This window comes from Pogona vitticeps, chromosome 6, assembly GCF_051106095.1.
Source record: "Pogona vitticeps strain Pit_001003342236 chromosome 6, PviZW2.1, whole genome shotgun sequence".
Classification (NCBI taxonomy): Eukaryota; Metazoa; Chordata; class Lepidosauria; order Squamata; family Agamidae; genus Pogona; species Pogona vitticeps.
In genome coordinates, this window is record NC_135788.1 from 61,736,059 (window position 1) to 61,761,525 (window position 25,467).

Here is a 25,467-nt window from a genome sequence, read left to right on the forward strand (position 1 = left end):
TCCTCCCTCCCTGTCCTCCCAAGTCTTCTCCCACCCTGGTCCAAAACAAAGGGCAGAACAGGACCCATCATTCCCTTGATGGCCCATTTCTTGTCCGGTGGTAAGAAAACCCCAGCCACAGAATAAAAAGACCTCTTTGGCAGAGGTGGTGGTGAAGGCTTCTGGGAGTTGTAGTCCAAGAACATCTGGAGGCCCAAGGTTGGGGACCACTGCCCTAAACAAAAGGACAACTGACTTACAATGGGTCCAAAGAAACCACACCATACTCAGCAACAGAGACCTTAAATGAAAAACCAAGCTCCTTCACAGAGTTTGGTGGACCTCAGGTGGAAAAATGCTTATAAGGGTCAAGTCTCCAGATTACAGAACTGATATGAGATCTGCAGGAATAGAGGAGTCCAATTAGCAAGACAGACAGACCTCTCACACTGTAATTTAACAGAATATTTGGCCCAGAACCACGAGAATGCCCTTAAAACATTTCCCTAAGGTGGCCCTCAAGCCTGGCCTGGCTGTCTGAAATGAATATCCAGGTTTCTCCTGCAGGGTGGAGAGAATCTGGTCCAGCGTGGATCTTCAGCAAACATGGAAATGCAGCAGGTTATTAAAGGTGAAGTGCTTAATCCTTCTTCAGCCAACCACAAATTTTTTAAATCCCAGTCTAGTTGTGTTTTTCTGCTCACTTATAGGAACATCTTAACATGAGTGAGAGTCACTATGGTACCATACCATATTAAAGAAGGAATTTTTACGTCCAGTTTCTAGTCCTCATTGAGACATGAAGGTCACGGGGTGGCCCTGGGCCAGTCACTGCCCCCCCCAGACCAATCTACATCACAGATTGTGATGTGAGTAAAGTGGGCAAGTGGGAGGAAAGCCATGTGTGCTACCTTAAATTCACTGGAGAAAAAGCAGAATATTGAAGAAATCAACAGATACAAGTGATATAGAGCAACTGATGAGTGACATCTTTTTTTCCCCTTCCAGGTAGCCGTGAGGAGCTGGTGGAACGTCTGCAAACGTACACGCTTCAGGTGAGCCTTTATGTCTGATGCTTGTAGAAGGTGATGTATTCTGTTGCCAGGTGTGCATGTGTGTGAACTCTGATCTTGGCCACCTACTTGAGGATTAAGGTGTGTGTGAAGCTGTCTGGGGATCAGCCTCACGTGGGGGTAGGTATTGTGAGCCTGATGTTGCTCAACGGGTCCATCTCCAGACGGGTCCATCTCCATCTGGGTTATGAAAGGCAGGCTGTCTGGAGGGCTGCAGGTCTCTGTTCAACAGAAAGTGCCTTTCGGGTGGTGAAATCCATGCAGGAGGGTTTAATGAATTGCTGGCCTCTTGTGCATCTCCACACATTACTGTATTGTTGATTTGTAGTTTGAGATACCATTTGTTTTGTCCCCATCCACACAAGTGGCACCAAATGTTAAAAGTTTAACTATGGAAGGTTTGAAGTCTATGAGCAGTGAGTCGGCCGTTATAAACAGTAAGAGCCCCGTTCTACGTCCACCATGCACAGGCTCTCCTTTAACCATTTCCTTTGTAGACCCACCAGAAGGTCAAGATCTTCTGCTCACCTCTGCTTCAAATAATTAAGAGTGCACCCTTCTGTTTGAACAAGCGTATAATTCTGAGTTAATTTTTTGTTTTCTAGACGGGGATAGTGCTGAACAGACCAGCTCTGCGGGGAGATGATGGAGACAAGCCCGCCCCACCTCCGATGCCAGGACAGGTGAGTCACTTGTCCGCTAAGACCACCTTGGCTGCATTCATAAGATCAGAGGGCTTTGGGGACAGCAATAGTTCAGTGGTAGAACCTACGCGGGCTTGCAGAATCGTCCCAGTCCATTTCCTGGCGGATGTGAACCAGCTGCATTGGTGTTCTGCTTGGATTGCAATTTGTAGCTCAACGCCCCTATCTTTCTTTTTGGGGATTTCAGTCTCACGGCATAGTGTGTCTCCGACCCTCTTTTCAGCGTTTGCCACCTCGCTTTTTCTCACAGCTCCCTGGAATGCCTCTACCCCCGCCCCCGATGGGTATGCCCCCGATGCAGCCACCTCCACCCCCGCCTCCCCCTGGCATGGGCGTCAACTTCCCGATGGGCGTAGGACCCCCTCCGCCGCCACCCGGCATGGGCCCGCCCCTCCGCATGCAGTCGGTGGATCCTTCCGCGTTGCCCGAGGAGGAGCGGTTGAAGCTGGCCCAGCAGCAGGCCGCCATGTTGATCCAGCAGGAGGAACGGGTCAAGCAGGTAATGATGATGTATAGATTTCCTTTTTTTGCTGGAAGGAAGGAGAGCGAAGAGGGGTCTGGTGACCGTGGAAATGAACAAGACCAGGCCCAGCCTTGCTGAAGCATTTAAGCCGGGACTAGACTTGCTGTGGTCCCTCAGTTGCCTCTTGAACTGGGCCAGGGGTTGTGATCGATGGTCTGTAAGGTCGCTGAAACATTGCATGAAGTCCCAGCCCCATGTGGTGTAAGGCTTCCAAAAGTGTGCTTTGGAGGGAAGTGTTTCCCGACACCTCTGGATGGCACCGGGTCAGGGGAGGCCGTTGTTTTGTTTTTTGCTGGTCTCCCTGCAGGTTTGTTGTCATGGCTGTTTTTGCCGCCTGTCTAGTGTTTTTTGATCACAAGGCTTTTTCCTGGCTAGTCTCCGTTGCTCTTCCTGCACCAAACTGTATGGCCCTTTCAGAGTACAGTGGTGCCCCGCATAGCGACGGTAATCCGTTCCGGAAAAATCGTCGCTATCCGGATTTGTCGCTATGCGGAACTGATGGTCTGTAAGGTCGCTGAAACATTGCATGAAGTCCCAGCGCCATGGGATGTAAGGGTTCCAAAAGTGTGCTTTGGAGGGACCTCTGGATGGCACCGGGTCAGGAGAGGCCGTTGTGGTTGCCTTTGCTCTCTCGTGGCTTTAAAATGTTGCCCTGCCTTTCGGCTTCTCGGACAGCGGTGAATCCTGCCGACCCTCCCGGCTGAGCTCCTTCCCACATTGCTGATGCTGCTGCTGTTGGTTTTTTGCTGGTCTCCCTGCAGGTTTGTTGTCGTGCTTGTTTTTGCCGCCTGCCTAGTGTTTGTTGATCACAAGGCTTTTTCCTGGCTAGTCTCCGTTGCTCTTCCTGCAGCCAAACTGTATGGCCCTGCTATAGGTGGCAGCCCGGAGATTAAATGATGCAAATGAGTAGACTCTGTGCCCTACAATGTCTAGTTTTCTGCCCTCTTTATTATTAGGTGTTGTAGATGACCTCTTATGGGATCTGTTCTGAGTAGCGTCGACAATTAAAGAATTGGGTGGCAGATGTTTGAAAAGGAAAGTAGTACCATCTTCATAAGTCTTATAGTAATTTTCTACCTTACGTGACATTTGAGGGATAGACGAAGGTTTTGTCCATGTTTGTTTAGCCAGTTCCAGCAAGGAAGGGATGAAACTCATAGTAGGTGGTAGAGAGTGGTGGTCGTTAATGTCCTTGTAGACTTTGTCCAATTGTGCTTGTGAAGGTTATTGAACTTCTAGTTCCATTGCTTTTGCAATCCTGATAATTAACTACAAGGGACGTGGTGACGCTGTCGGCTAAACCGCAAAAGCCTGTGCTACAGGGTCAGAAGACCAAGCAGTCATAAGATCGAATCCATGTGACGGAGTGAGCGCCCGTCACTTGTCCCAGCTCCCATCAACCTAGCAGTTCGAAAGCATGCAAATGCGAGTAGATAAATAGGGACCACCTCGGTGGGAAGGTAACAGCGTTCCGTGTCTAAGTCGCACTGGCCATGTGACCACGGAAGATTGTCTTCGGATAAAACGCTGGTTCCATGGCTTGGAAACGGGGATGAGCACCGCCCCCTAGAGTCGAACACGACTGGACAAAAATTGTCAAGGGGAACCTTTACCTTTACCTTTTATGAAGAAAAATCATTGGATGGAGAAGGTGGATCATGGATGTTACTATCAGAATCAGGTGTATTTAAATTAGGCGGGGATTCCTGAACTTCAATAGAATGAGAAGAATGTGATGAAGAGGAGTGTGAGGAATGCACTGGAGAAGTCGGGCAGCCTTGAGGTGGTGTCGATACCGAAGAGATATGATGACACTTAGATAAGGTCTGTTGAGGTGGTACCAAGGTAGTCTGTGATACCGAAGAGTCTGTTGTTTAGAGTGTTCCCCTTGTGAGCACTTGTACCAGAAGGCTTTGAATGGGTGGTTTTGGTTGACCGTATCGAACGTTGATGAGTTGGATGCACCGGTACTGATGTATGAGACCTCTTAGGTACTGTGAGTTGAGCTTTAGATTGTTTAGCATGTTGTCTCTTACATGAGGTGTGTTTCGGTACTGGAGAAGATGGTATCAAATCCGGTTCCGATGAAGATTGAGACTGAAAACTTCCACGATCCTGGTGGTGATATTGAGGAGAAAGGAATGAACCCAAGGTGTCAGATTCATAGCAGTAATAATGTATTCAACGACGATGGTCCCGATAGTAGTCAATCTTGGATGGGTGGTACCAATGTGCTCGATGGTGAGAGCATTCGTAGGAGGGTTCAGAGTACTCTGGTGAGTCATATCATCTGACCCTCCTAGCACGTCTGTACTTCCTGGACGGCTCTCTAGATATGAAAGACTCAGTAGGAGTTATGGGTCTGTCGGGATCAGCACCATGATGAGATATATGACGTTCCTTCCTCGATCTCTTCTTTGGAGGGGAATCGTTGGGTGCCAGTATGGAGTCCGAACTGCTCAATGAATTGGACTACTAGAAACTGGACTTGAATGCTGGGATGTTGGTCCCAAAGTCACTTCCGCATTGATCGGCGAAGCTGGGAGTTGAGCCAGAATAGGAGACTTGGGTTGAGCAGAAGGAATCATGAGCGCATCTTCCAAAGAGTCAGTGAGGATCATAGGTTGTTCTTGTATCGGCAGCTGTGATACCGTGGCTGAGGAACATGCCTCAGAAGATTATTTTTTTCCTTTTTCTTAGATTTAGACTTTTCTGAAGTTGAAGTGGATTTAGGAACTGAAGTGGAAGGTGATGATTTAGGTTTACGTTTAGATATTTGAGAGGATTTAGAAGCAGTTGGTGAGGTAATGAGTGTTGAAATCTGGTTGGGAGGCTCTGTATCTGGAGGGGATCCATTTCTTGAGGGGATTGGAGAGATTTCTTCCAAAGAAATGACCTCAAGCATTTCTTCAATGCCTGCTTTGTTAATTTTTTACAGATTTGGCAGGAGAAAGTTTGGTGTGTTTCTCTGAGACAGAACAGGCAGATATTATGGCCATCTGTTAACGGGATCTTGTTAGAGCACGCTGTGCACTTTTTGAAGGGAGGGGGTGCCATAAATGTCAGAAAGGGGAAAAACGGGAAATGGAGTGAAAAACGGGGGGGGGGGGTAACGAAAGAAAGTCTTGTGATAAAAAAAATAAAGACGATCTTGATTGGAAGATTGATTTAATGAAATAAACAACAATGTTCGTTTTTAAGGAATCCAAACAGATTAAGAAGCAGCAGCTCGGAAGAGGAGACCTCATGCGGCGGCGCCAAAAAAGAACTGAGGTAACTTGGAGGGCGGGTGGACCTTGTGGGCTGGGGGGGCGGTCCTTTGCAGAATTAGCATAAAGCTTGAGAATATTCCAGAGATTTCTGCACAGGAGCAGATTTAACCCATTAGTGTGCATTCACAGAGATCACGATGAAGAAGCCAGAATTTAATAGTGGATAACCAGGCAAGGGTAGTTGGAAAATGAAGCTCAAGTTCACTTAATAATGTTGCAAGTTTAATCGTATTCGGGACGCCTAAAATCTTGTGCAGAAGGAGGGCAGCTATGCAGTTTATCTCATTGTTAGCTACCGTAATCCAAACAGGGACCCCAAAGAGGAGCTGGCTAGTGATTTTTGCCTGGAAATGCCCTGAATTCATTCCAGTCGGGCTTCAGGCTGCACCATGGCAAGAAATGTTTGATGACCTGCTGAGAGAGGCCGACAGGGGCTAAATGTCTCTGCTGGTCCTTCTCGATATCTCAGCCGCCTTTGATACCATCAACCACGTTATCCTCCTGGGGAGGCTCTCCGAGTTGGGAATCGGTGGCCTGGCTTTGGCCTGGCTCCGTTCCTTCTTGGAGGACCGTCCCCAGAGAGTGCAGATTGGAGAGAGTTTCTTGGCCCCATGGAGCCTCAATTGTGGGGTCCTGCAGGGCTCGATTATTTCTCCAGTGCTGTTTAACATCTACATGAGGCCGCTGGGAGGGGTCATCAGGGGATGTGGGGCTTCGTGTCATCAGTACGCTGATGATACTCAGCTTTACATCTCCTTTGTCTCGTCCCTTGAGCACTGCATGGGGGCTGTTCAGCAATGGATGCAGGAGAACGGACTGAGGCTGAATCCAGGCAAGATGGAGGTCCTTCGGGTGGGTGTCCCAGACTTCAGACTTCACAAAACTCTCTTTGGGGGGTTACTCTTACCACCAAGAGTGAGGTTCGCAGCTTGGGTGTACATCTGGACCCAGCGCTCACCATGGAGAACCAGGTGTTGTCAGTGGTCTGTTCCATACATTTCCACCTTCAGTGGATTGCCCAGCTGCGTCCTTATCTTGATGTGGGGGCACTCACCACTTTGGTCCATGCCCTCAGTCTCAAGATTAGACTACTATAATGCACTCTACATGGGGCTGCCTTTGAGATTGACACGGAAACTTCAGATGGTACAAAATGCCGCAGCCAGACTTCTAACTGGGGTGAAAAGGCACCAACATAGTTCCCCCATGCTGGCCATCTTGCATTGGTTGCCCATTCGTTTCATGTTGATTTCAAAGTTCTTATGATTATTTATAAAGCCCCAAATGATTTAGGACCTTGATATCTGGCAGAAGGCCTTCTCCCACCCAGTTCTGCCAGAGACACTCATTCTAGCCAGGCCAGGCGATTCAGGGGCCTAACGCTGAGGGAGGTTTGGAAGGGAAGAACGAGGAACCGGGCCTTCTCAGCAGTGGCCCCTCGCCTCTGGAACAACTTGCCCATAGAGATCTGCCTGGCTCCTTCTCTCGGTGTCTTTAGAAGTAAACTTAAGACATGGCTATTTAGGAAGGCTTTCCCTCCTGCTGTATTTAATATTTACATTTTTACATCTTGGATTTTTGCATGTTCATTGGTTCTATTGTTTTTAAATGTTGTAATGCCATCCAGAGTAGATGATCTGTCTAGATGGGCGGGGTATAAATCTAATAAAATAAAAATTAAATAAATAAAAATGGAAAACTTGGGAGAGCAGCAGGGACATATTTATGTCCACTATGGAAATGGAAGTGGACTAATACAGAAAGTTCATTCATAGCTAAAGAAACTGCCACCTTACCATGGTAAGACCAGTTTAATTTGTAATGAAACAATAAGCCTCAATATTGAAAAGATTTCACTTGTTCTATTGGCTTCCTATTTATTTTCCAGCTGGTCGGTTTCCAAGATTTGGAGAATATCAGGATCTTTGATTTAGGGCTGCTGATGGTTAGATCACTTCTTGGCCTTTTGGCTAAGATCAAGTGTAGTATCTAGTTAGTTTTAAAATGTTAGTATTTCCTGATTAACTTCTCAATATTTTATGTTTGTTTTATGTAGAATCGATATGACATTACAGTATATTCAAAAACAGCACCTAAGACTAGTAAAGACTTCAACAGATAACTCAGTAAGTTAGTTATTTGGCTGTGGAGCCAGCATTTGGAAGTTTGATTCCCCAATGAAAAAAACTAGCCTGTGTAGTCTTGGGCAAGCAACACAGTCCTGGGTATCCCTAGAAGGAAATGGAAAACCACTTCTGAGTACTATATATTCAGAAAACATGGGGTGACAAAAAGTTGGCATCAGCTTGATGGCACATAATTATTACATACTAAGATTATCAGTTCTCCACTGATAATAGTGATTGCAGAACCATAAGCAGATAAGAATTTCAGTGCATAATTGCCAAATGTCAGTTTGAAGGATTCTGTATAAAATGTACAAAAAATGCACACCACTTTGTAACTTAGGTATTTTTAAAACCAAGAAAGCCACACTGGGCAAAAATGTAGGTAAAACAACAGAGATTAAACTGAGTTTGGATATATTTAATAAATTCAAGGCAGCACATAAAATATTACTAGTACATGTTATAGCACAATGCATCAAAGTTGCACTTCTGAGGATATACAGGCATTTTAATGTAACACATAATAAAGGATTCTAAGGAACAGAAGTGTAGAGATGTGGATTTTCCCCCAGAAACGCACCAATTAGGACTTGACCACCAAACATATACAGCAGCTATGTCTTTGATTCTGCTTCCATTCATATCAACATGAAAATACATTTCTTAACTGAAAAGAGATGCAAAGACTATTAAGGGCCTTAGGCACTTATTGTGTCAAGAAACATCTCCAGGTAAATACCACCAAAACCAAAAGTTCAGTTTTAGGGAAAAGGAGAAAGAATTACAGATGGCAGCTGAACAGGTAACTGCAACAGACCAACTGATACAAATACATTCAAAAGTTCAGGAACATGGTCAGGCCACTTAGAATCTGCAGCTCTGTCAGCAGAGGCATCTGCCAATGCTATTTATTGTTTTTCTTCTGGACCAGGTTGAAAAGAGTGGCACCACTAATACAACAGTATCAACCCCTTCCTCACATGCTCTATGGAGCTCCAGTGTGGCCTTTTAAAAATATCACAAAATTGGAATCTGTCCACGCAAAATTTGAACCAAATCATTAGGGGTATCAAGATCTACTTCCATGGCCATATGAGACTTCATGCTATCCTGTGGATACTCTTGCTAAGAAAGCAGCTGTGCTGTTCTGGCTTAAGATAGTGTACCATATGGCCTCACTGTTGGTCTCACTGGCCTATAAAGAAATGGGAAGGGACTCTTGGCATCTAAGATATCCACAATTATAACAAAGTTGGGTTACTCCCCAGCCTATCTCCACAGGAGGGGATATGAGGCTGTCCAAGAAGGTATCATTAAAAGAGCATACAATATTGATATCCAGACTACCATGACATCTGTAGCTAGCTGCAGCTCTAATAGGATATGAAAAGGCTTTTGCTTGCCTTTTGGAAAACTGCCCCTTTATTAGCTCACATGAGCTGAGACAACTGTTACCGAGGTACAGACTGAACTCATTACAGTTGAAAGAGATTCAAAGGCATTACATGGACCAACATAATATAGGCAAACATTGCCCAGCAGGATGCTCTAAAATGGAGGACATGTATGCAAAATGTCCTCTGTATGCAGATGTGAGGGACCAATATCTAAAATCCTTAAAACCCTTAACAGCAGTTATCAAGAACACATCCCCTCTATGTACAATCCAATTTCTGCTAGCTTGCACAAATCATTATATATCCTATAGGTCTGCTAAATTTGTTAAACAAGCCATGGAACGGTTGAACATTGCTTGTTTCACAAATTTTTCAAATTAATCTCACATATTGATTCGAGATTTTTGAGAATGTTTATTATATTTTATTACTATTATTTTATGCTTTTTATGCTTATTTGTACTTACATGAGATGCCAAATACTATTTTATAATTGGTTTAATCTACTATGTTCTTGTGTATACCCTGACTGGCTACAAAGCAATGAAGTTCAAAACCTCATATTTCAATGGAACAGCTTTCGGTCCCACTGAAATTAGTGAGATTTCAGGCATTTTCCCACTAATTTCAGTGACACTCAAGTTCACGCAAAAGGCTGCAGTAGAACTTACTTTTCAGTATATAAACTCCAATACAATAAAACTGTCATGGTAGCACAGATTAAACTTTGAAGGAAAGGAACTAGTGTTCTATACTTCCCGGGGGTGGAAGGGCACAGATACCAGGAAAAACACGATTTTAAAACTTCCTAACATTGAAAAATCAGAAAACTCAGGCCTAATGTTGTCACTTTGGGCCTTTAAAGGTGATAGTGATGGATAGTTTGTGCCATTACAAAAATAATCAGCGATTACAGTACCTGCTAGCATGAATGAATAAAGTACCATGGAAACTAGAAGACCATAGATTTGAGAGTAAACTGTGGAGAAGCTTCTATACTGTGTCTCCAAAACATGCCTTCCAACTTACAGAAAAGATCTCCAGTTTTCATGTTACGCTGCATACTTGTAAACCATTCCTCTGAGTAGCTAAAAAAACACACACACAAAAAGGGGGATGGGGATATTTCAGTAAAAGTACTTTGAAATATTGTATCTATTTCAAGTCTGCTTTATCAAGAGGCAGAGGACATGAGTACTGTTCAAGGCAACAGCGTGGGGAGCAAGACAAGATGTAAACTGTGGGACACAGTAAATTATTGTGCATTTCAGTTCAATTGACAGAGCTTGGAAAGCTACCTTAAAGAAAAATGCAGGATCCAGAGCACTGTCTGAACACTGTTCAGTTACAGATGACCATCATATCATCATATGCATTATTCTTAAAGGTAACTTTCTATGTTCTGGTTCCCAATGATTCTGACCCATAATTATAATTAGAGATACCATCTGGATTTTTTCTTCAGACACTAGAATGTATTGGATTGGACCTACTCTGAGGCAAAGCAAATTGCAAGACTAGTATTACACTCCATTGAATCTATTGCACTAGTCACCATCTACAAGCTGTTCCAGTGCTCTGCACTAGAGTGCTGGTAGCTCTGGCTAGGCATGCCTCCTAATTCTTCCTCCTTTGCATGAAAAGCTATAAACTGGCCTCCACATGTACCTGATGTGATAAAATGGACTTTGATACCAAGCTAAATTGAACTAGGAAGTTTTTTTCTGTTTTTGGTAAAGACATAGGGTTAGGACCCTTTTTAATAGTCATGAAGTACATAAGTATATTATAGGCAGTATGTGTGGCTGAATTTACTTGACCCAGGAATCTAGGAATATTGTCATATTTAAAGTTCCAAGGGTTATTTACATTCTTCTAAAGCTTATTTCATGACAGCACTTAAGATACTTCGTTAGTACAAAGCAGTTACAAGGCATAATGAAGGAGTGGACAACTTCAGAGAGATGGTAGACTGCATTGGATCCTGCTCCCAACCCATTATTGCTGACAAAAATACAGCACCAAACAAAGTGAAAGGCAAAAAACCTCAGAAATTTCCATATACACTTGATCTCATGCACCCATGTTGCCTGTTTTTCACTGTTACATATATTGCCCTTTGACCATACATTCAGATTTTACAGTAGGACAGTTTGTTGTGTATTGTAGGAGATGTTAAGAATATAAAAATGTGAACACATTTTGCCCAGAATTTAACACGTGGTAGAGTCAGTAATGTCTGAACAGCTGTTGTGGAAGTTCTTACAAATATGCTTTCCTATGGTGACAGCTGGTATTTATGACAATAGTGGAACTTGAAGGCTATCAAGGCACCCAATACGGTCATACACGATAATCTTCTGCTTTTCATAGTATATACATTGTATATTTACTGTACAACATAGTCTCGCAAGATTGAGTTAGGCCCTAGAAAGCAATGAGCAAGCTCAAAACATTGTTTCTGGAATCTCAAACTGAATTTTAGTATAAGTCAGGTTGGAAAATAAGTTTTGATTTCCAAGTCATGTTACAGCTGTGACAGAAGTCTGTATTTTATAAACACTATGAGACTCAGAAGTTTTGTACAAGATATATCTGCTGCCTCTTAGCTAGTTTCATGGGTTAATTATTTTTAAATCAGACATAACTGTAAGTAACTGCAATAAGTAAGCCTGCCATAGAAAATATCAGCCCCATCCAAAGTTTCTTTTACTATCCATAATATTTAGACAGGCATGACAATATTACCTACTCTCTTTCAGCACAGTTATGCAGATTAGGGCTAGAGAGCTGAACGAATGTTTGACTAAACAATAATTCAACACATGAACACCAGTTTCAGTGTAGTTCTATCATCAGAAAATGTTTTCAGAAATGGTAATGACTTACAGGATCTCTCTTATTCTCTTACATTGAGAAGAGCCCTATGACAGACTTGGGGCTTTGCAACATGTCTATTTAGATTAAAAACTCAATTTTAAACATGACTTAGATTTTAAACTTAGCAGAAAGGCGTAAGTGCAGAATCCAAATCATTTCAGAGCTATATACTGGCGATAAGAAAAACTTGGTGAGGAAAACCACATGAACTCTTTCTTCCATAAACATATACAGTGGTGCCCCGCATAGCGATGATAATCCATTCTGGAAAAATCGTTGCTATGAGGATTTGTCACTATGCGAAATAAAAAAGCCCATAGGAATGCATTAAAACCCGTTTAATGTGTTCCTATGGGCAAAAAACTCACAGTTAAGCGAAAATCCTGCATACGGCCGCCATTTTCGCTGCCTGGTAAGCGAGGAATCAGCGCAAAAACACAGCGGGCGGCCATTTTTTTTACCCGGCGGCCATTTTGGAACCACCAATCAGCTGTTAGAAAAACATCGCTATGCGAAAATCGGTAAGCGAAACAGCTTACAGATCATCGCAAAGCGATTTTTTCCTATCTAAATCATCGCAATGCGATCACTTTTGTGATCGCAAAAACTTAATCGCTATGCGGATTCGTCATTAAACTGGGCGCCCGTTAAGCGAGGCACCACTGTAATTGGTGAAAAGGGTCCATTACTGCTATAGCATTTCCAGAAGAAAAAATGCACTCATTTCTTCACTAACTTTTCATTAGAAGTATCTCACACAAGGATAAACCTATACTGTCCTGTTTTGCCAAAAGAAAACTATCAGTAACACAGAACACTTAAGCTGGCTCAAATTCATTATAAAAATCTTAATGGTTTTAACAGTGAGGTTGGCCAATTGGAAGAACAATGTAGGACAGAGTTTGAATACAAGAAGCTGCAGGTTCAAGCGCTAATCCCATATTCTCAAGTAGTTTCAAGAATAAATATTTGTTGGCCGTTCACAGTGCCTCTGAATTTCTTCAGCAAGATTGAGACACAGGAGAATTCGCCTTTTCTCAGCCTCCAGTTCTTCTTTGGAGACCGATCCCAATAGTTTATTGGCAAAAAGAACCAAGTCTTGCATGAAGAGGCCAACTGCTGAACGGGGAGCCTCAGGGAGACTCTCCAAGCACCCACTTGTGAAGCAGAAATTGATCTTCTTGTCTCGTTTCATCCCTGGTCCCCTTTCTTCAATCCAAGTCAGAGGCCTAAGTGTCATACGAAACAAAAGAGAGCTTTAAAAGAAGAAACTTTAACATCCAAAATGTATTTTTTAAAAGAAAGATCTTAATCAGATGTTTCTGTCATGGTATTATAGAGATAGCAATAGTATGAAAGGCCTTTTGTCCAAACTTTTGCATTAGGATGTTAAGAACTACCACTCAATGGATATTACTTATTCTGTAATTCATACTAGCTTTTATCTACAAGGTTCTAAGTCAGGACTGGAGAACCTTAGGTCTTCCAGATGCTTATAGCTGCCATAATTCTCTACTGTTGGGTAGGCTAGATGGAGCTTCTGCAGCTCAGGTCCAAACTACCTGGCGGGCCAACATTTCACCACACTAGGTCTAGACAATGGAAGAACACTCTCTTTGCTTTTGTATGCATTCTGGCTATGAGCACTGTGCCTCCCCAATACTGAAATTAAACAGGCAGCTGTTCTGGAAATAAACTACTTCTGAAGACCTGAATAAGCAAATTCTGGAAACCTGTGGGAATGGTGGGTTCTGCAATAAACTGGGTTACATGCTCCCACAAAAACCAAGACCCACAAAATGAAATCAACTGGACTTCCCTTTTTGATTTTTTATGATATTGCTCATTTTGGGTCTCATTATGGCTCCCCTGGTGGATGGAAAATATGCCCCCAAACCTTCTGATGTTGTCCAACATTGCTATAAACACTGCAGCCATAGTTTTGACACTTCTGTGCCAATGAAAGGAGTAAGCCACAGCAAATAATGGAAATAGCAAACAGAAATGAGTATACAGTGCACCTGGCAGTTTCAGACTGTTACTGCAACAACAGTCTACTCATAAAACATGGGGGAGGACCTCAGCCATTAGGATGCAAAGGAGATGAGGTCTTCTGTCTTTTTTTCTTTTGGCTGGTCTAATAAAAATTATAGCCCTAATATGGATTTTGAACAGTTTGGATAGTCAACGTGACTGCCTCTACATTCTACATTGCTTAAAGGATATGAAAGCTAACTCTTCAGAAGTGGGATTTATGAGGACTACAGGCTGCTGGGAGGTGGGACTTTAATTATTAGTCAATCCTACCCATTCGAACTTCAGTTGACACATTTCCTAACTCGTGGAACATTATAAACTGCCACCAGATGTATTGACATGCAATCTACATGATCTACAACCAAAAGAGAGCCACGAGTTTCAAGGGGAATAGAAAGAAGCTAAAATGCTCAGCTGGATGTCATGTTCACAACAATGGAAAATCATAACTTCTATCTGTCCCTTGTTTTCGTGCATGACAGTGGCTAGTTCCTGGCTTCTGCTAAAACCGAACACTATCAATAAGTCACCTGAAATATTTTAGTATTTGATGCTTCTCTGCCTTGTTATCACCACAACTGGGCCAGGAATAAGTATTAGTAAGAATGGCCACTGCTTCATTCTCCATTTTGTGATACAGCACTTTCTTTCTCCATCCCCCTACCAGAATAGCAGAAAAGAAATGCTTTAGTATCTGGAACCAGTGAAATAATGACTGCTATGCGGTTTCATCACTAAACGGAGTGCCCGTTAAGCGAGGCAACACTGTACGTATTTGGTATTGCATGAATAATACTTGGTGGCAGCGTGTAAAGAGGAAATGCATGTAGAGGGTGAACCTATGTTTAAGAGACAATAAAAAAGGGACATTGGGCACAACAGTTACAAGCATAGGTGTTCAGTTAGCAATCTTCAGTATTTGTGTCTGTGTATTTGATTCCATGTCTAATTGCGCTGGCCACATGACCATGGAAACTGTCTATGAACAAATGCTGGCTCTACGGCTTGGAGACTGGGATGAGCACCGCGCCCTAGAGTCGGACATGACTGGACTAAATGTCAAGGGGAACCTTTACCTTTTATTTGATTCTTTGGGAGTTGTGGATACTTCTGGCTTTGTTCCCAGTAGGTGACCTCCTGGAACATTTTACTGGTGGTACTGATGCTTATACTTTGGTGAACGATGTTCCATAAACAAACTATGATTGTGTCCATTTTTCTTAAGCAACGTTCCTTCAGCCCTATAATTCATGACACATTCTAGATAACAAAACAGGGACTAGGAACGTATGGTTTATTTTGCTTTACTATAAGAAGTCTGTCTTGTCACTTTCCCTAATATTACGAGAGAACTCTTTGCTGCCCTGGGAGAGACAACAAGAAACAAAAGTAGCTTCTCTGAAGTGCAGAGCCCTTCACAGTAATTTTGTTTGCTTGATGCGATTCTAGAATGCACTAGAAATGCTTTTCCTTTATCACCTTAAAAACACACATGTTGAGGTGGTTGAAATCCAAGGCTCTGTCACAGCCAGTTAAAACAAACCCAAGCATAAATGAAAGCAGGCCAAAGATGCAGCTAGCACAAATACACTGGGATCACTGGAATGATGTGAATGGGAAACTTTCCCCAGCAACAGAATAGATCTAGAACATGATGTATCTCAGCCAAAGATTAAAAAGGCATTCAGCATGGCATTCGGAAGCTGCCTGTACAGATCTTTGTAGGCTTTGAAAAGATAACAGTTGGATTCCCCACACCCCACCCCAGTTCTAGACAAGCTGGCCACAGAGGTCTTTGTATGTACAACTTTTTAAGACTGATTTTGAAGATTCAAATGTAGGTTTTTAAATTAAACAGAGAGTAAATGATATCTTGGATGCTTGCTGCCACTTTTTAGTGCACCCTGCTGGTGCACTTTATTTTAGGAAAAAAATACCAAAGTGTGCATTTCCCAGACAATAATATATTTAAATTACAAGCCTACAGTCAAGATGTGACTCAGTTCCTTTTGCCTTTTTGGCTTGCAGGGTCAGAATACTGTCATACCAAGGCTTGGCTCTCCAGCCAATATGCTACAGCCCTCCAAATCTCCATTGTTTGCTTCCTCTCCCTGCTCCTTGCTGCTGCTTCATGAACCCTTTATCTCTAGATTCTCGGTGTAATTTTCACCCAGGTCCTTGTCCCAGGTAACATCCTGTCATCCAACAGGTTTTCAACTGAAGGGGCAGCTGATTCTTGCTTAAGGTTATATGGACTGTGACATATTTAGTGACTAAACACTCGCTGCCATCTTGCTATCTCAGCCAGTCATGTAGAAGAGAATTTCAGAGCATGCCACTCCCCTAGAAGTGAACTCGGGGGATGAGGGCAGATAGCATTGGAGGCCAAACATGGCCCCTGGAAAACAAGAGATGGGTCTTTATATGCTTGGTGGAGCTTTAAAGAAGCACAAACTCTACAGCAAACTAAGAGAGCAAAAGCAAAACAGTTAAATGTCTGATTCAGAGCTAACCATGCTCAAGAAGCCACACAATGTTAATTGTCTGTGAGTAAAGTAAAACAACATTGTAGGATGGCTGTGCCTGTTACATACAGCACTGATGTTACCTGTCTGTCATGGGTTTGGAGGGAAAGTTCCATCCTATGGGGAGTGGAAGGCGGGACATCAGGAGGAGGGGCTGTACTGTATAAATATGTGATGCCTGTGTGGTGAGAAAGAGAGACACTGAGAGACACTGGGTTGTGACGAAGCAGCAGCTGGGAAGAAGAAGCTGTTGTGGGAGTCTGTGTGTCAGACAGGGTACTTCTGTGTGTCAGAGTACCAACCTGATAGGTTCAGGTGTCTGTTGGTTAGCCAGAACTGATAGGTTCAGGGTCTGTGCTTCAAGTTAAGGGTTCTGGGTGAACCAAACTGTATGCTTGTATGAGTGAGGATAAGCCACGTTACTTTATGTTATTCACCTGATTGTTTATTTTTCCCTGTGTGTATTTAAATAAACCTTATTCTTTTTATTGTTTAAAAATCCATCCCTGGTCTGTGTGACTTCTTACAGGGAATGGTTGGTGGCAGCTTAGTGTAACTGTGTGACATATCCCAGTAGGTCTGGGTTTGTCACATTGATTGGTGGCCAGCGTGTGGGATACGACTGGTCCAGTTGTCCAGTGGTCCAGCAAAGCCTTGGCAAGTGTGCCCAGAGCAAGGGGGGTCTAGTCAGGGACAATCTGAGGCGCGTAGGTAATCTTCTAGGTGTACCTCACGGGGAGGTGCGCTAGTAGAAGAACGTGCCAACTGGGGAGACTTAGATTAAGGTGCTCTGAGGCAGCCTGGTTTTGGCGGGAAAAAGCTGAGGCAAAACTGCGTAGTAACAGTGAGCTAGCTTGCCAGCTGAGAGGCCCAGCAGAGGGGGGTAGGCTCTGACTCGATACTGTTGCAAGTTAGTGCTGAAGAACAGCAGCAATCTCTGGGGAGAGCTGGTTCTGAGGCAAGAAGGAAAAAAGTGGTCGTTTTATTTTGAGGCTTGACTTTTAAAGCAGCCTGTTCTGAGGGGGGATTATGCCCTTGACTCGAAGCCAAGTAGCAGACATGAGTGAAGTGAAAGACCCCCAGATTGACCAAGGTTCTGAGGATGAATTTGGCTCAGTGCAAGGTGACAGCACAGGAGAGCAGAACCCAGAACTTAGAAAATTGCGCATAGCCCAACAGTATGAACTGAGGGTGAGGGAAATGGAGGAAAGGGAAAGAGAGAAACAGCGGCAGTTTGAATTAGAGAGAGAGAGAATGGAGAGGGAGGAAAGATTGGAGAGAGAGAGAATGGCGTTTGAATTAAGAAAACTGGAAATGATGAACCAGAACAATAATAATAATAGGGATTCTGAGGGAGGCCAACTGTCTAAGGCTGATCTGAAGAAATTCCCTGTGTACCACAAGGGAGATTGTCCTGAGGTGTTCTTTTCCTTAGTGGAAAGAGCGTTTGTGGACTTCTCAGTGAGAGAAACTGAGAAGATGACCATCATGCGGTCTTTAATCAGTGGTAGCCTGGCTGAGGTTTATGCCGAGATGCCTGAGGAACTGATGAAAGATTTTGCAGAGTTTAAAAAACTGGTGTTTGCCAGACATGGGATAAATGCAGAGCAGCTGAGACAAAGATTCAGGTCCCTCACAAAAAAACCAGAACAGACTTTTACCCAAGTGGGGGCCCAATTGGTGAGGCTGCTTGAGAAATGGCTATCGCAGGAGGGGATAGAGACCTATGAGCAGCTTAAAGATTTGATAGCGCTGGAACAGTTCTATTCAGTCCTGCATGGGGAATTGAAATTCCAGGTGAGGGAAAGGAAACCGAAATCTGTGGCAGCAGCCGCCGAGATCGCAGATTTTATTTCCCAAATAAGAAAGCCCTTGGGTGAGGGGAAATCTGTAGGTAAACCCAAAGAAACCTACAGCAAGTACTCTCAGGGACCAGGGAAAAGCCAGCAAGGGGGAGGGGCCCATGGTGAAGGGAAGCCCTCAGACATGAAACAAAGACCTCAGATTTTGGAGGGAAAACCAAAACAAGATGAGAGAGAATCAAAATACACCAGAAAATGTTATTTCTGTCAGGGAAAGGGTCATCTAATCTCAGAGTGTGAGAAATTGAAGCAGCTAAAAGGAATGGTGCCTCAGAATTCTAGTGGGACCAAGCCAAAAGCTGTGTTCTGTGTCCAGAAAGAGCAAGGCTCAGTGTCACTGAGGGAGCCTGTTGCCATGGCTACTCAGTCTGGAACAGCTACCTCTGCTGATCAGGCTGAGGAAAATGGTCCTCTTATAGAGGTAAAGCGCTGCTTGCTGATAAAAACAGATTCTCAGTTGTTTGAGACAGCCGGGGTGGACGTAGGAATACTTGACCGTCAGTATAGGGGGCTGCGGGACACTTGTTCCCAGGTAACCCTGTGCCATCCAGATATTATTCCTAGGGAGTTTATAATCCCAAATGAGAGCATAAAGGTGGCAGGGATTGAGGGGCAGGTAATCTCTCTGCCAGTAGCAGAGGTACCTGTCAACTTTCAAGGCTGGAGGGGCGTTTGGCGGCTAGCGATTTCATCGACTCTGCCAGCAGCCGTGCTCGTGGGAAATGACCTGGCTGAACATGTGAAACGGGTGCTAGTGATTACACTCTCACAAGACACCACAGGGACAGTTCAGGGGGGTAATGGTGAGCCAGAGACGGAAGCAGAGGGGAGTTCAGAAGCTGTGGTGGAAACTTTAACCACAGACAGCAGATTTGGACAGGAGCAAAAGGCAGACGCCACTCTCCAAAAGTGTTTTGAACAGGTGACTGACGCCCAGCTAACACCTGAAACCCCAGTGAGATTTCTGGAGAAAAAGGGGATTTTATATAGAGAAACCCTGAGGAATATCTCAAAAGGGGGAGATGGGATCAGAAGTCAGCTGGTGGTACCTGAAAAGTATCGCCCCATGATCTTACAAAGGGGTCACTCTGACATGTTTGCTGCACACTTAGGGGTGAAAGGGCCCCTTGATTTGATCAAACAAATTTGGGAGCAGGTCACCCAGGATGACCCACAAGACGTTGTGACATACATAGACACCTTGATGAATGACCTAAGGAGAAATCTAGAGCTGGCAGCAGAAAACCTGCAAGCTCAGAAGGTCAGACAGAAAACATGGTATGACCACAAAGCTAGAGAGAGGCACTTTGACCCAGGGGAGGAAGTGCTTTGGCTTAGGCCCTGCAGAGAGAATAAACTGCAGCTCAAATGGGCAGGACCATATAGGGTCATTTCCAAGATGTCAGACCTGAACTACCTAATAGAGCAGGAGGAGAACCAAGCAAGGAGGGTGGTTCATGTGAATGCCCTAAAACCCTACTACAGAGGGGAACAGAGGGTTCTATTTGCGATAAAAGCAGCTGAGAGTGAGGAAGCTGAATTACCCTTCTGGGAGGGTAGAGGGGAAGTAAAATACAACCCAGAGGAGGTAAAGATCAGTCCTGCACTCACCCAAGACCAGCAGCAAGAACTAAAAATGCTGCTTAGTAAATATCAACAGGTGTTTTCCAACAAGCCGGGGATAGTGAAGGGAGTGATGCATCGGATCCACACAGGGGATGCACCCCCGCAGGCAGTATCCCCATACCGAGTAACGGGACCCTATAGGGACAAGGTGCGGAAGGAGCTGGACGAAATGCTGAGGGAGAACATAATCGTCCCCTCTTCTAGTCCTTGGTCCTCTCCGATAGTCCTTGTGGACAAGCCTGATGGGAGCATTAGGTTTTGTGTCGATTACAGGAAATTAAACCGTGTAACCACTCCTGATGCCTACCCAATGCCCAGGCTAGACAACCTGATTGAAACCATAGGGGGTTGTCGGTTCATCTCATCATTGGACCTGGTAAAGGGATATTGGCAATTAAGAATTGATCCCAGGGATCAAGAAAAGACTGCCTTTTGCAGCCCTTTTGGTCTCTATGAGTTTCGAGTCCTGAGCTTTGGTCTCAGAAATGCACCAGCCACATTCCAAAGGCTGATGGACCAGACCTTGGCAGGGCTCAATGACTTTACAGTGGCCTACATTGACGACATAGGGATCTTCAGTAATACCTGGGAAGATCACCTGATACACCTGGAGTTAGTGCTGCAGAGGTTAAATGCAGCAGGGCTAACAGTAAAGGCCAGCAAGTGTCAGCTGGGTAGCCCAGAAATAAAATACTTGGGTCACATGGTAGGGGGAGGAATGATAAAACCCCTGGAGGCCAAAATAGAAGCAGTTCGTGATTGGCCTAGACCCAACACCAAGAAAAAAGTCAAATCATTTCTTGGGTTGGTGGGCTACTACAGAAAGTTCATCCCGAGGTTTAGCGAGATTGCGGCTCCGCTGACCGATCTGACGAGGAAGACGGCTGATGACCGCATCCCGTGGACCAGCGACTGTGAGGCGGCGTTCCAGAGGTTGAAGGAGGCGCTAATCAACTATCCTGTCCTGCGTGCTCCAGACTTCGACCGGGAGTTCATCATCTACACCGATGCGTCTAACAGCGGGGTAGGAGCAGTTCTGTGCCAGGAGGATGAGAATGGTGACCAGCATCCAGTGTCCTACCTGAGTAGGAAACTTCAAAAAGGTGAGAGACATTTGGCAACCGTGGAGAAGGAGTGTTTGGCCATAGTCTACGCGATCCAGAAGGCCAAGCCTTACATCTGGGGAAGACATTTTGTTCTGTGCACTGACCATTCACCACTGCAATGGTTAAAGACAATGAAAACCCACAATAGCAAACTTATGAGGTGGGCTTTAAACCTACAGGACTATGACTTTGAAGTGAAGGTGGTCAGAGGGTCAGTGAACTGTGTTGCTGACGCCTTATCAAGAAGACCTGAAGAATGAAGACGGCGAAAGAAACATGGACTATGTGTATATAATGATGACAAAAAGTAAAATGTACCTGGTTCTGAATTTGGTTTGTATGAATAAAGGTAAATTGATGTAATGTTAATGGTAAATGTTTAAATGCCTAATTGCTATGGTTAACTTAGAGTAAGTATAAGTAAGTATTATATGGTATGTATAACTGTTGTTGTGTATTTTATACAGGTTGTTTTTTGGTGAAAAGCACGTTAGCTTTCCCCCTACAAAACAACTTATAAAGAGGGGAGGTGTTACATACAGCACTGATGTTACCTGTCTGTCATGGGTTTGGAGGGAAAGTTCCATCCTATGGGGAGTGGAAGGCGGGACATCAGGAGGAGGGGCTGTACTGTATAAATATGTGATGCCTGTGTGGTGAGAAAGAGAGACACTGAGAGACACTGGGTTGTGACGAAGCAGCAGCTGGGAAGAAGAAGCTGTTGTGGGAGTCTGTGTGTCAGACAGGGTACTTCTGTGTGTCAGAGTACCAACCTGATAGGTTCAGGTGTCTGTTGGTTAGCCAGAACTGATAGGTTCAGGGTCTGTGCTTCAAGTTAAGGGTTCTGGGTGAACCAAACTGTATGCTTGTATGAGTGAGGATAAGCCACGTTACTTTATGTTATTCACCTGATTGTTTATTTTTCCCTGTGTGTATTTAAATAAACCTTATTCTTTTTATTGTTTAAAAATCCATCCCTGGTCTGTGTGACTTCTTACAGGGAATGGTTGGTGGCAGCTTAGTGTAACTGTGTGACATATCCCAGTAGGTCTGGGTTTGTCACAGTGCCCACATACAGAATGGCTAAGCTTGAATTCCTTCTATCTAGTCTGCTATCCTGGAGGAAGACATGGCTGCATGGCAGGAACCCTGAAAGGCTTAACAAGATTTAACACTGACAGATCATTGTGAACAGCTGTTTAATTACCCAATGAAACCACACACTCAGGAAGGGCAGCTTTTCAACCAGCCACTGTCTTTGCACCTAACAGCTTCAAGGTGCTGTCTTTGCACCTAGCAGCTTCTTCATAGCAGGGAGATAACCTGCTAATATCTGCATACCAGTTTTCTGTTAAAGACATAGCACACTTTTTTTTGTTCACTTGGCAATTGTACTCGTGGAAAAGTGCTTTGAACTACCTAAAACCTGTATAGAAGCATGCTGCCTTTTGCTTTTTATCAGCTGTTGGTCATCCCTACACAATGTGAATTCTAGCTACAGACCTTGATGAGCTGTCTCATCCCTGCTTGATTTGTTTATGGGATCATTTCTAGGACTTGGGCACTTCTTGGGTTTAATGAAGGAGAATGCTATCTTTTGTCTGTTGTCCTTTGCCCCTCGGGGGACACAGGCTGGAGTAGGGAGAGATCTTCATGAAAGTTCAATTTTATTCAAAATATAGAAGCAAAACTTCTCTGACTCCCTGAAAGTTCTACTGAGCAAGACTCATAACAAGCTGTGCTACAGAAGAAGGGGGGAAAGTTGCTTTTACTAGGGCTCTGACTACAGTTATCACTTTACGGTTAATCAGCATTTTCTAGGATTTCATGAGACCAACCTTTTATTTGCAGTTTGAAAATTTGCAGTCATTCTAGAGTAATTTTTCTCTTTCTGCTCTTCTCTCATGGCAGAAGTGACAGTTAGATCTCCAAAAAGGTCAACCAGCCAGCTCAGACGGGCAATCCCACTAAAAGCCGGGAATCCGGAACGTTCTTCATCCAGCGGACCACCTATAGGGATGAGAATGACCACTTGGTTAGGAAAAAGAACATGGTTAGAGAAAAAAAATGCTAAAACATCTTGGGGAAAAAAAGATGTATCTGTATTATAAATAAACAGAAAAAATCATAAAGTTTAGTGCATACATATCACCAAGTTGGACTGCACCATTAGTAAGGAGGACACTTTATAATGCTTTTACATGAAATATCCCTATCAAATACAAAAGTCACTTTGTAGACTGGCATGGAGATGGGCTGAGAAGATTTTATTTTATCTGCTAGTGCATTATTTGAAAGGAGGTTTGTTTTGGTTTTATTATATACTGGGTAGCACACCTCCCTATCTGTACTAAAAATAGTACAATCCATTCCAATTCCTAATTATATCTAGACCCTGCTCTGTGTACTCCTTTAACACTTGTGAGGTGTTAAAAGGCAACATAATTTCCACTCAATTCCATAGATGAGGGAATGCTACTGTTTACAGATAAATTGTAATTTGTCAGAAATAATTTAATATTTCTTTAAAAATATATATTCCACAAAACTATGTGGTAAATCATCAGGCAAGGATCAGAGGCAGGATGGAGGCAGACAGTACTTTGGCTGCCTTAAGTTCAGGGATGTGGTGGTGCTGTGGGTTAAACTGCAGAAGCCTCTGTGCTGCAAGGTCAGAAGACCAGCAGTCGTAAGATCGAATTCATGCAACGGAATGAGCTCCCATTGTTTGTCCAAGCTCCTGCCAACCTAGCAGTTCAAAAGCATGTAAAAATGTGAGTAGATAAATAGGTACCACCTCGGTGGGAAGGTAACGGTGTTCCGTGTCTAGTCACGCTGGTCACGTGACCACGGAAACTGTCTTTGGACAAATGCTGGCTCTATGACTTGGAAACGGGAATGAGCACCGTGCCCTAGCCCTGGCTAAAATCTCAAATATAGGTATGGTCTAGATATAACTCTGTATGTTTTCAATAAGATACAATGATGCATTATATCCAAACTTCAACTGTGATTAATCTTAATTATAGTTTAGGTAGCCATAGAATGCAACTAAGGTTTAGCTTATAGAACCAAGTCCTGCCACTGGAAGGCATGGATAGGGAGAAAACCAGTGAGGGCCCTTAGTCATCTCGCAAGTAAAGAGGTGGGAAAAATGCCTGAAGCTTAGCAATGCAAATGTAATTCTCAAAAGTGGACAACTAAATATATGGCTTGCAAATATACTTCAAACCAAGATTTCACATTCTATTTTGTGGTCAGTCTTTAACCATGTAGTTGATTTTCAGGTACTATGATAAAGGTAAAGGTAAAAGTTCCCCTTGACAATTTTTGACCAGTTGTGTTCGACTCTAGGGGGCGGTGCTCATCCCCGTTTCCAAGCCATAGAGCTAGCGTTTGTCTGAAGACAACCGTCCATGGCCACATGGCCACTGCGACTTAGACACGGAATACTGATACCTTCCCACCGAGGTGGTCCCTATTATCAACTCGCATTTGCATGCTTTCGAACTGCTAGGTTGGCGGGAGCTGGGACAAGCGACGGGCGCTCACTCCGTCACATGGATTCAATCTTACAGCTGAAAATCTACAGACCTTACAGCACAGAGGCTTCTGCGGTTTAACCCGCAGCACCACCGCGTCCCTCACGTCCTATGATAAGGAACATGGTAAAGTGTTGCATTGCATAATATGTTGCTGACTTATCTGCTGACTCATCATATAGCTAGTTCATGGGATAGCATTCTTCTAGTAAATCTAAATCTGGTATATTCATATGCCAGCATGCCTGCAGTGAAGAATGTTCTTCAAAGAGGCTAAGTATCTGAGAGTGGGTCACTTCTTCACAGCCAAATAGAAAGAGCTTCCAGAATACAGTACTTCTTGAGGAATACCTATATGAACTTCTATGGATCTAAAACGGGTTCAGAATTGTCCCTTCAGGAAATGTACAACACAGTGGATGAAATCAAGTTGAGCACACATCAAATCAGACTGATTAAAAAAATAGTCTCTAGCAACTGACCTGTGAAATGTAGTGTCCCTTTCACAAGCTCCTTCCCTGCCACTTCTTTCTTCAGTTGTTTGTACTCCATTGTCAGTAGCTCAATATGCTCTACATGGAGGATTTTACCTATCATTGAGACAAAACCAATTTTAATGGGATTACACTTTGTGCCAAATGAGGTTAAAACATGACTGACTCTTACAAATGGCATGGCTTTACGGTTGCAAGAGAAATTGTGCAAGAGCAAGAGAGACTGTTAGCCTTGCAGAAAAGTATGAGAGAAGTTACATGACTTGTACTTCAACAAGTAAAGCCATGGAACTCCCTTTGGATGAGGGGGTTACAACT

At 43.7% G+C, this 25,467-nt stretch overlaps 2 protein-coding genes and 1 pseudogene across 4 annotated transcripts in view; 2 read left to right on the plus strand and 1 right to left on the minus strand.

Moving 5' to 3' along the window:
- The first annotated feature begins 722 nt into the window (after nucleotides 1-722).
- Nucleotides 723-4,573, plus strand: LOC144583832 (uncharacterized). Its single transcript, XM_078378724.1, has 4 exons — nucleotides 723-1,034; nucleotides 1,658-1,735; nucleotides 2,007-2,255; nucleotides 4,343-4,573. Exons 2-4 carry the CDS (start codon nucleotides 1,724-1,726, stop codon nucleotides 4,571-4,573), a joined length of 492 nt encoding a protein of 163 aa, XP_078234850.1. The 5' UTR covers nucleotides 723-1,034; nucleotides 1,658-1,723.
- Nucleotides 4,574-7,501: 2,928 nt separating this feature from the next.
- LOC140701549 (U2 spliceosomal RNA) lies at nucleotides 7,502-7,646 on the plus strand (annotated as a pseudogene).
- A 437-nt stretch (nucleotides 7,647-8,083) lies between these two features.
- BLVRA (biliverdin reductase A) overlaps nucleotides 8,084-25,467 on the minus strand; it is a 39,944-nt gene continuing 22,560 nt past the window's right edge. For all 3 annotated transcript variants that reach the window (XM_073002578.2, XM_073002577.2, XM_073002576.2), the window contains 3 exons: nucleotides 25,138-25,245; nucleotides 22,952-23,123; nucleotides 8,084-13,186 (listed from right to left, as the gene is read on the minus strand). In XM_073002578.2, the coding sequence (XP_072858679.2) occupies nucleotides 12,913-13,186; nucleotides 22,952-23,123; nucleotides 25,138-25,245 (554 nt within the window). In that variant the 3' untranslated portion in view covers nucleotides 8,084-12,912. The remainder of the gene's footprint in view (nucleotides 13,187-22,951; nucleotides 23,124-25,137; nucleotides 25,246-25,467) is intronic.

What these genes read in the sequence shown, in the direction of transcription:
- LOC144583832 (XM_078378724.1), top strand. An exon ending in AGGAGGAACGGGTCAAGCAG is followed by an intron (nt 2,256 to 4,342) that starts GTAATGATGATG and finishes GTACTGGAGAAG; the next exon opens with ATGGTATCAAATCCGGTTCC.